We start from the raw sequence: 10,455 nt of genomic DNA, 5'->3' as shown, positions 1-10,455 counted from the left end.
GTGGCTCAGTTGGTTAAGCGACTGCCTTCGGCTCAGGTCATGATCCTGGAGTCCCGGGATCGAGTCCCGCATCGGGCTCCCTGCTCGGCGGGGAGTCTGCTTCTCCCTCTGATCCTCCCCCCCTCATGTGCTCTCTCTCTCATTCTCTCTCCATCAAATAAATAAAATCTTAAAAAAAAAAAAAAAAAAAGAAACTCCGCATTCCATCTTGAGTTTAAGATAAATCTCCAGAAGAGAGAGGGCAGCATCCGAGGCAGGAACCAAGGGCGGGTGTCGGGAGCTGGGGACAAGGCGGGACAAGGGCAGATAAAGGCTGAGGCTGAGGCCGAGAGTGAGAGTAGAAAGAGGACTGGATTGCCAAACAAGGACAGCTGTCAGGACTCGGGGCCTGCCCAGGGCAGCTTGCTCTTCTCTTCTCGGCTCCATCCTGAGTGGATGCCCCTGACACGGCACCCAGATGCCCTCCGCTGACTGTGAATGTTGACTCCAGTGGCTCCTGGCTGTTCATTCCCTGGAGACTTGAGCAAACAGTGGCCAATTCGCTGACTGAACGGTATAAAAGACCAGGCTCTCTGCCTCTGGGGGATCTTTTCTGAGGAGCAATTCTCTAACCAGAGCTTCCCCACAGGACCAAGCCAACATTAGACTCGGAGTGTGAGAGCACATCCTTGTTTAGCCCCTGCCCTGCCCCCTCCCACTTCCCTCCCTCCCTTTCTCCTGAAAATGTGCCCTCAATAAACCATGCGCCCCCTGAATCCCTGTCTCAGGCTCTGCATCCAGGAAACCAGGACACCTTCTCTGTGTACAAATCGCACCTCTTAGTTCCAGTGCCTAGGACAATATGGCCATGCACAATAATGCTAAATATTATATGTGGTTGATTGAAAGGAGTGATTGATTGGCTTAATGCTCAGGATGGGAGATAAGTGGGTGGGGTTTTTATTGTAGACTGCCCCCTCCCCCACTTACACACACACACACACACACAGTCACACATAAGGTGTTAACCTTATCCCCTTGGCTCATCCCAGTACATCCTGTCTGCATCTAGGCCACCAGCTTATGTATGTGCAAACACAGGGGCAGATAATCCAGTTTGTGGATTATCCAGACCCCCAGCTGGCTGCCATCTTCCCATCACCTGCCTGTTCTAGGACCTTTGGGCTGGGGGGAGGGGAGGTTGAGGGAGCTGGTAGGGTTGGGCAGAGGAAGGCAGCAGGGGAGGGCAAGATGATGATGCAAACTCAGTCAGTCAACGCAGCTGTTACTATCACAGCCATCCGGTGAAAGATCAGAAACCACTGGATAAAATCACCTTAGGATTTTTGTGTGGATTCCAGGTATCTGGGCTCCACATGAAAGAGACATTTAAAGAACTGTCTTATAGAGGAGTGAAAATACCCTGAATGAAGCTAGGAACATCGCCTGCTAAACAACCAGGTTGGGATCATTGAGAATCATATAATTTGATAAGATATTTTAAGATAATTCAAGATACGGGGCACCTGGGTGGCTCAGTTGGTTAAGCGACTGCCTTTGGCTCAGGTCATGATCCTGGAGTCCCAGGATCGAGTCCCGCATCGGGCTCCCTGCTCGGCAGGGAGTCTGCTTCTCCCTCTGACCCTCCCCCCCTCTCATGTGCTCTCTGTCTCTCTCATTCTCTCTGTCTCAAATAAATAAATAAAATCTTTAAAAAAAAAAAAAAGATAATTCAAGATACACAAAGTCTTTACCTATCCTGAAAGCTTTCCAGGAAGGAGAGTATATAGATTTTTCAGGTTTTTCAGTTCTCCCCATCAAGAAGGCCTTCCTAGAATCTACCCTCCTGCCAGACTGCTGCAGTTTGGTCTGTTTCTCTTCTGATTTCAGAAGAAAGGAAGAACTATGGATCTCCCATTCTTTTCCCCATGATGCTCCTTCCCCCAAATATCTGGACCTGCCTTGTCAATAGAAGTAGAATGTGAGGGCGCCTGGGTGGCTCCGTCTGTTAAGTGTCTGCCTTCAGCTCAGGTCATGATCCCAGGGTCCTGGGACTGAGCCCCATGTAGTTCGGTCTCTGTGCTCAGCGGGGAGCCTGCTTCTCTTCTCCCTCTGCTCCTCCCCTTGTTTGTGCTCGCTGGCTCTCTCAAATAAATAAAAACTTTTTAAAAATAAAATTAAAAATTAAAAAATAATTTTAAAAAGTATTAATGAGATATTTTACATTCTTTTCTCTTACTAAGTCTTCGAAATCTGTTGTATTTCACACTCAGGGCATATCTGAGTTCAGTTCAGCCACATTTCCTATGCTTGGCTGCCACATGTGTCTGGTGGCTGCCATATTGGACAGCACGGGTCTAGAGTTCCCTGGGGGTCCCTTCCCTGACACCAGCCTACACTCAGTTCCTCTGGGGTGGAAGAATGGCAATCTAACTTGACTATCCTGGGGTGAGCTTGAGAGAAGCAGGGGTAGGGGAGTGGTAAACAGACTCTAGGGAGCATCCTAGGTCAGGTAATTAATTACTGGGAAGGGAGGAACAAAACTATGCTTATTAAACCTCAGATTCAGATCTTTTCTCCTGAGCAGTAGGTAGAGGCAAGAAAATGCTCTGAAGCCCATGATCCTCCAAGTCCCTTGTTAATCAGAATATTTAACTTGGGTTCCAAATCTGCTTCACTTCCTCCAGGAGGCCTTCCCAGATAAACTCTCCAACCTTGCTTGATAGCTTCTTTCCTGGTTGCTGTCACTATTTACAGACTGAAACCACTTCTTCACTGAGGTGATATCCCAGCCCTCCAACCCCTGAGTGGACACCCCACATTTCACAGGTATGAGATGAGCTCCTACTGTATGCCCACTACTGTCCTAGGGATACATGGTGAACAAAATGAATGAGGGCTGTCCTCCTAGAATGGGTAGCCTAGAGATGAAGGCAGACAGCAAACTTAAAAACAAAACGAACAAGGTAATTTCAGAGGGCGATAAAATGAAGGCAGAAAGATCATGAAGGAGTTCCCCATGCCCACCTTGTACTGAGACCATAGAAAGTGAACCAGAAAAGATCCAATATTGTCTACTCAACCCCCTCACTTTACAGATGTGTAAACTGAGGCCAATTGTGGGGTCCTTTCTGAGGTGCTGCCTGGTCAGATGGGTGGCTCTGTCCCTCCCGACGTCAGCCTGGGAGAGTTCCAGAGAGTGAGTAAGCAGTTCTGCCGTCTCACTCCCTAAGGATAAGAGTCAGCCTCTGGAATGGAAAGCAATGGATAATCTTGCAAAAACAAACACAATCAAAAGCACAAAACCTCACTCTCAGCAATCTTTAAAACCCAGCTGTCATCCCTGCACAACTCCACCAAACTGCTCACCAGATTTCATAGGAGGGGGTGGGAGGTGCTCAAGAGATAAGCCCTCCCGCCTTCCCCACCCCATTCTGCAGGGCCACGGACCCAAGATTAGCCCAGGGGCCAGAATGAACAGAGAAGTGGTACCCCACACAGCCCAGAGTGGCCGAGGTATCTAATACTTTGGGCTTCTGCTTCCTGTTCCAGGAGTCCATGCTCGAGAGCAGCTGGTGGGGGGACCTTGCTAGAAGAGTGGGGATCACCCTGGGGGAAGTCCAGGGTCTCAGCTGCCCTTCTTCAGACTGAAGAGCTCCTCTCCATGTTCCCTTTGGAGCATGCACTCTGTCTCAGCCACGCTCCCTCCCTGAGTTGCTGGGATTTATTTCCGGAGATGTTTCGCCCACTCTGCCTGACGTCTGTGAGAAGCTGGGTGCTTAGGGAGTCCTCACCATCTGCCCACCTCCACCATCAGCCAGGCAGCCCCCAAGCGGTTCAATTCCCAGACCAGGAAAATCAGCCCAAGCTCCCTCCCACACCTGCAAATCTTCTGCCAAGTGGCTGGAGTTTCTCTTACCTCCCCGAAAGCAAGGGCGCTATAATGTCTATCCCCCACCCACAGACATACCTTGGCTTGAAGAGGCCTTGAAATCTGGGGATGGAGGATGAGAAGGCTGGATTAAAGTTCCTTCCCCACAAACCCTCTCTCCACACACATTTTGGCAGCATCTATGAAAATGTGAAATACACATACCCTTTGACACAATGATTACATACCTAAGAAATATGTGCAAGGAGGTCATCGCTGTGGACACACTGTGGATTTAACAGAGGATTTAATTAAGAAATGATGGCATAGGGGCTCCTGGGTGGCTCAGATGGTTAAGCGTCTGCCTGCGGCTCAGGTCATGATCCCAGGGTCCTGGGATCGAGCCCCGCATCGGGCTCCTGGCTCAGCGAGGAGCCTGCTTCTCCCTCTCCCTTTGCCTCTCTCCCTGCTCATGCTTTCTCTCTCTCTCTCTCTCTGTATCTCTGTGTCTCAAATGAATAAATAAAATCTTAAAAAAAAAAAAAAGAAATGATGGCATATTCAGATGGTGGAATCTCACGTGGTCATCAAAAAGAACAAGAAAAACCCATATGTCCCATCATTGAATAATGCCCAAGATATAAATGAGAAAAGCAAAACTCTACCACCATATGCCTCCTATAATTCCCTCTGTGTTGGATATTAATACATACCTCTTTTGTATATGCAGAGAAAAAAAATATCTGAAAGATTATATATAAAAACCTGTCCCCGACATTTAGCTAGCTCAGAAATTTAGATTATGGGGTTCTCCATTTTCTAAGTTTCTTTACAAAAAGATCTGTTACTTTTGTAATCAGGCGGGGAGGGGGGGTGGACAGAAAAAAAAGAAAACACTTTTTTTTTTGTAAAGGAAGGAAGAACAAATCCCCTCCTCTGGTTTAGCCAGGGGAGGAGGTCCCATGACACCCACCCACAAACTCCCCCGCTGATGGCCTTGGAAGTGATGTGTGGCTACAGCCTGCCCACGCTTTACAGCCCAGTGCTGGCCTGGGCCTCCCTTACTGTCTTCACTCCCTCTGCTCCCACTGGCCTCCATTCACAAAAGGCCTGTTTTAGAGAAAACACTGTCCTGTGCATGCCCCAGTGCCTCAGTGGAAGTCTGTGCTTCCCAGGCCTCTGTGGAGGAGTCCATCTCAAGCAAGACTTGGGATGACATGTGGTCAGTGGGAAAGGAGGGTGGGGACTTCTGGCCAGATTTGAGGCCAGAGTTCTGGACTTCAGAGATAAAGCTCCAACTCCTCAGGAAGGGGAGCAGGGGAGCGGAAAGCTGGCCTTTGAACTAATCAGGGAGGGGACGCAGGGAGGGAAGGAGAGAGGGAAGGGACAGTGGGAGCTCTGAATTGCTAGACTTGTGGCCCATCTCCTATCTGTCTGGCCCTGGGAGTACAAAAAGCCAGCCTGGGAGGAAGGATCTGGATGTGCCGCTAAGTAGCTATGTGTTCTTGGGCAAGTTGCTGCATCCTCTGGGCCTTAGAGACTTCTTTCCTTCCTCTTTGTTTTCTCTCTGCCTGGAGCACTCACAGCACAGGATGACTGGAGAGGGCAGAGGAGGTGAGGGACCACTGCCATCTTTGCTGGGGGATGGGCAAGGCCCCCAGGGCAAGTGGGGTCCACCTGGATGTTACCAACCAGCTTGTGCAAGGAGAGGAGGTGGCTGGTGGGGGAAGGGCAGCTCAGAGGGAGCCTTCCACCCTACCCACAGCCCCCCCCCACCAGCCCCTAACAACCACTCCTGGCCCCCTGAGACCCTCTGCCCTCAGCATCTCAACATCCATCTCAGGGCCTCAAATAAATTCTACTTGATAAAGAAGCCGGGACAAGGAAAATACAGCCTACCTCCAACCCTGATCCCACCCCCATTCCAAGCCTGTGGCCAGAGCTCAGCATGCAGAATCCCTGGGGCAGGGGTGCCCAGGTGACTTAGTTGGTTAAGTGTCTGAATCTTGGGGGCACCTGGGTGGCTCAGTTGGTTAAACAACTGCCTTCAGCTCAGGTCATGATCCTGGAGTCCCGGGATGGGATGAGTCCCGCATCTGGCTCCCTGCTAAGCAGGGAGTCTGCTTTTCCCTCTGACCCTCCCCCTCTCATGTGCTCTCTTTCTCTCTCTCTCATTCTCTCTCAAATAAATAAATAAAATCTTTATTAAAAAAAAGTGTCTGAATCTTGATTTTGGCTCAGGTCATGATCTCAGGGTCCTGAAATCGAGCCCCACCTGGGGCTCCGTGCTCAGGGGGAAGTTGGCTTGAAAGATTCTCTCCCTCTGCCCCTCCCTCCCTTAAATAAATAAATAAATCTTAAAAAAAAAAAAAGAAGAATCCCTGTGGCAGGATGGACGGAGGCAAGAGGATTATTCCAAAACTCCTGATCCCCACCCAGCCAGAATGTAGCTTTCTTACCAGAATCTTCCAGGGCTCCCCTCTCCCCACAACCCCTTCAAAGCAGTTGGCTTCTCCATCTCACTCTCTGGCTGCCAACACCCCTTCCTCCACCCCCACCAGCTGGTCAGGCCAGAGGAATGTGGAGAAGAGCTGGGACATTGGCAGTCTCCTGTGAACCATGGTTCCTGCCCAGCGTTGGAGTCTGGGGGAGCAGAAGATGGTTCTAACCAGAGGGGGAGGTCAGGTAGTTGGCAGAGCCAGAACCAGGAGCTGGCCCCATGGAGGCCCCTCTGCAGGGGGAGGGGGTGTGCTCTTCTTCCAATCTGGAGACCTCAGTCCCCCAGGTGACCAGAAATGGAGAAAACATGTCCTTGGAGATTCTGAGACAAAAGGGCATTATTGGGGTGGAGTGAGGAAGAAAGATCTCCCAGCAGGACAGAGGCCCTTCTAGCCAAGTCCTCCCCAGCCTGTTCCTGGGCAGAAGAGGACTCTGCCCTGAGGACTGAGTGAGATGAGTCACAAGTGTGCGTAGAGGGGGGCCAGGTAGCATGTGTCCCCAGCAGAACCAGCCCAGCAGCTCTGTCAAGCAGGCCCTGCACTGACGCACACTCGGGCACCCTTCCGGATCGATGCATACCTACCCGCATCCTGCCAGCCATGAAGGGGGACAAATATGAATCAGCCCGGACTCCACAGCAAAACTCAGCTTCTGCTGACCCTAGCTAGGAAGAAGCAAGTTCCTTAGGAAGTCCCCCAGGACAGGATTGCCGGCACCTTCTCTCCCTCCCAAGGTCCTTTATTCGATTCTGGAGTGGGGACTCTGAACCTGCTCTGGATCCCACGTTTGCACAAAGGGTAGGGGAGGGACAGGGGGGGCTGAGGGGTGGAAAGAATTGTGCTTGGTTTTTACCCACTACCCCCATCCAGATTAGGAGGATCTGATTTTTCATCATCTCAGACTCAGCCGGCCCTGGGTGTCGGTGGAGGGGGCAGACTTGAAAGTCTGGGCAGAGGCCCTCTGGACCTCAAAACATTAGCATTTTATTCTTTTTTTTTTTTTTTTTTTTTAAAGATTGTATTTATTTCAGAGAGAGAGCATGAGCAGGGGGAGGAGCAAAGGGAGAGGGAGAAGCAGACTCCCTGCTAAGCGGGGAGCCCATGACAGGGCTGGATGCCAGACCCTGAGATCATGACCTGAGCTAAAGGCAGACGCTTAACCAACCGAGCCACCCAGGTGCCCCTAGCATATTATTCTTATTACCGCTATTGGTGGCCTACATCTTCCCCCTCCTCCCCTGGAGTGGGGAGTGGATGTCTAGTAGTCCACACTCCCACCAGGCACAAACCGCGACTACTATTACAGCCCCTCTTGTGGGAACAGCCACCATTCCCAGAGCTGGACAACTCACAGCTTAGTCACCAGGCCCGGGCTGGCTCAATCCAGCCCAGACCTCCCCAGCACCAGTCCCTGCCGCTGCGGCCAGTGAGCTGTGGTCAGCAGGATTCAGCACACGGAGATGGCTGAAAGCCAGGAAGGAATTACTTTCCATATTCACAGGATCCCCCAAGGTGGAAAAAAAAAACAGATCAGCCTGAGTGCCCAGGAGTGGGGGAGGATGAGAACAGAATGGCTCCTTGAGGACTTACCTATATAAACCTAGGAAAGTGTCCCCAAGGACCAGCTGGTATGAGGGGCAAGTAAGAGCCAGGGGATGAGGGGAGGGGGGAGGAAGCAGGAGAAAGAAGGGACACCCCCCAAAAAAACCTGCAGAAATCAGGTAATAGCTTGGGAGAGGGCAATTTCAACTCCATCTGTAATTTCCACCAGCCATCCCGTGTTTCCTTTGCAAATTCAGCTTCAAGATAAAACTACCCCCACCCATTCCTGCCACCCATACAGAAATCTGGGACTACTCCTGGGGCTGGGTAAGAAAATGCCAGACCAAGGTCAGAGCTACAGTATCATCAGTCTTTAATAACTTATAGGCAAATGCTAAAAAATAGTTAATAATACTACAGAGGACACACACGGCTTATAAAAACAGTTGTGGATCTACAAATGTGGGGAAGGGTTCCTGGCACTTTCACACAGACACAAAAATAAAGACTATTGTGACTAGCATCCTTAGAAAAGCAGCCTGGGGGACACCCCAGATGGGGGGCTGGAGGTGGGGAGACAGTCCTCGTTCATCCCAAATGCATTCTCCAAACAACCTTCTTTTGCTCCCAACAACCTTCTTTTGCTCCAAAACACATCTCATCAACAAGCCAGAGAAGAAAAGAAGAAACAGGGTCGAGGTAGAGTCAAAGCTTACATTTAAGCCCCCCCAGTCCTGCAGCCCTCTTTTCTCCAGAGGTGGGGATGAGGGAGGGAGAGGAGAAGACATCCCATCTCCCCTCCCCTCCCCAATGCTGCACTAGAACAGGACCCCCAGTGTGCTCCTCCGTCCTTCATTGAGGCGGACAGGTCCTGCACCCCAGAGCTGAGGGAGGGGCCACAGGCTCCGCCTGGCTGTCCAGGTGTACAGACCCCTACTGGTGAGAAGGGGACAGCCTCGGGTCACCGTCTCTTCTTGCCTACCCGGGCTGCCTTCTTCCTCTTGAGGATCATCTCGTACAGGCGCTCCAGGCCCGGCTGCAGGCCCAGCCCGTCCACAGCACTGCAGCCCTGCACATGGGTGAGCGTGGCGGCTGCAAGCTCTCGAACCGAGAGCCTCTTCTCAACCTCTGCAGCGCTCAGTGCCCCAGGCTGATCCTGCTTATTGGCCAGCACGAGCACAGGCACGCCCTGGTTGTCCGAAGCCCGGCTGATTCGGTGTAGCTCCACCTTGGCCTCCTCCAGGCGCTCAGCCTCGGCAGCATCCACCACAAACACCAGCCCGTCTGTCCGACGTGTGTAGGAGCGCCACAGTGGTCGCAGCTTCTCTTGCCCCCCGACATCCCACACTTGGAAGGTGATGCCACGGGACCCTCCCAGGGGCACCCGGATCTTCTCTGTGTTGAAGCCTTTGGTGGGTACGCTCTGGACAAACTCCTTGAACTTGAGGCGGTAAAGGAGCGAGGTCTTTCCAGCAGAGTCCAGCCCAACGACCACGACATGCAGGGCCTGGAAGTGGGGCAAGAAAGAGGAGGCAGTGGGAGCCATCTCAGTCAAGTGGTTCCCCATGGTGAGCTCCAGCTAAGGTGCAGGTCAGGGGGTACACAGGAGAGGCAGGAAGGTGGCCTTGAACTGCAGGCTTTGGGGACCGCGGCTGGGTTATCTGAACGGGAAAAAGTCATGGGAGAAAAAAAGGAGACGTTTAAAAATAAACATGAAATGTGCAACTTCTAGATCCTGTCCTAAATCAGTCGCCCATCCTTCCTTTTTAAAATTCCAGTTTTTGTTTTGTTTTTTAAACAGCTCCAAGTGTAACAGAGGCGCTCCCCGCTTTCAGGGGAGACGAGATCTACAGAGACCCCCGGGGCCTGGACACAGGTTGGGGGGTGAGGCCTTGATCTGGAGATGGTCGGCTTCCCGCGCCTCTTCTCCGAGCTCGTGGCGCGGTCGCAGACGCAGAGACCCTCATTCCCCACGCGAGAATCCTCACAGGAAGGAGCAGGTCGGGCAGCGCCCCCCAGTTAAGTTAGGGTACGGGCGCTCAGACGGGAGAGTAAGGCCCGCTCCCGCCTGCCCTCCAACGTCCCCAAGCGGTTGACACGACCCTCCTTAACACCGCGACCCCCTTCCCACTGTCCCGTGACACTTCGCCTTGCCCGGATCGCCGACTCCAGCTCCCCGCACCGGAGCCACCTCAGCTCCGCCTGAACAGCCCCTTTACCTTCCGGCAGCCGCACTCTCCCCAGGCCAGCCACCCGAGCCTCCACGCGAAACGGCACGCCCGCCCCCAGCGCGTGCCACCGCCGCCACCACCGCCGGCGCTGCTGCCACTGCGGAGCCGGCTCCGCGACTCCGCCTTAAAAAGCCGCGCGTAACGTCACGCAGCGCGGGCCAATGAGCAGTCCCGCGGCGGCGGGGAGGGGCGGGGCGGGGCGGGGCCTGGAGATACGTGCCCGGCGACCCCCGACAACCCAGCGGTGGACGTGTGCTCGATCAGTGAACGTTTTATTTGATCTTTTCTCCCATAGTCTAATATTTGGAGGTAAACTCGGGATGGAAAGTGAGAG

At 52.5% G+C, this 10,455-nt stretch overlaps 1 protein-coding gene across 1 annotated transcript; it reads right to left on the bottom strand.

The window, feature by feature from the left end:
• Nucleotides 1-6,582: 6,582 nt before the first annotated feature.
• Nucleotides 6,583-10,217, bottom strand: ARL4D (ADP ribosylation factor like GTPase 4D). Its single transcript, XM_045870574.3, has 2 exons — nt 10,110-10,217; nt 6,583-9,551 (listed from the first exon to the last, which is right to left on the bottom strand). Exon 2 carries the CDS (start codon nt 9,455-9,457, stop codon nt 8,852-8,854), a length of 606 nt encoding a protein of 201 aa, XP_045726530.1. The 5' UTR covers nt 9,458-9,551; nt 10,110-10,217; the 3' UTR covers nt 6,583-8,851.
• Nucleotides 10,218-10,455: the final 238 nt, after the last annotated feature.

The sequence above is a fragment of the Mirounga angustirostris genome, unplaced genomic scaffold, assembly GCF_029215605.1.
Source record: "Mirounga angustirostris isolate CCGP_5_RB_7025 unplaced genomic scaffold, mMirAng1.0.hap1 SCAF_17, whole genome shotgun sequence".
NCBI classification, from domain to species: domain Eukaryota; kingdom Metazoa; phylum Chordata; class Mammalia; order Carnivora; family Phocidae; genus Mirounga; species Mirounga angustirostris.
The sequence above is the reverse complement of the archived record's forward strand: the minus strand, read 5'-3'. Positions and strand labels throughout refer to the sequence as shown.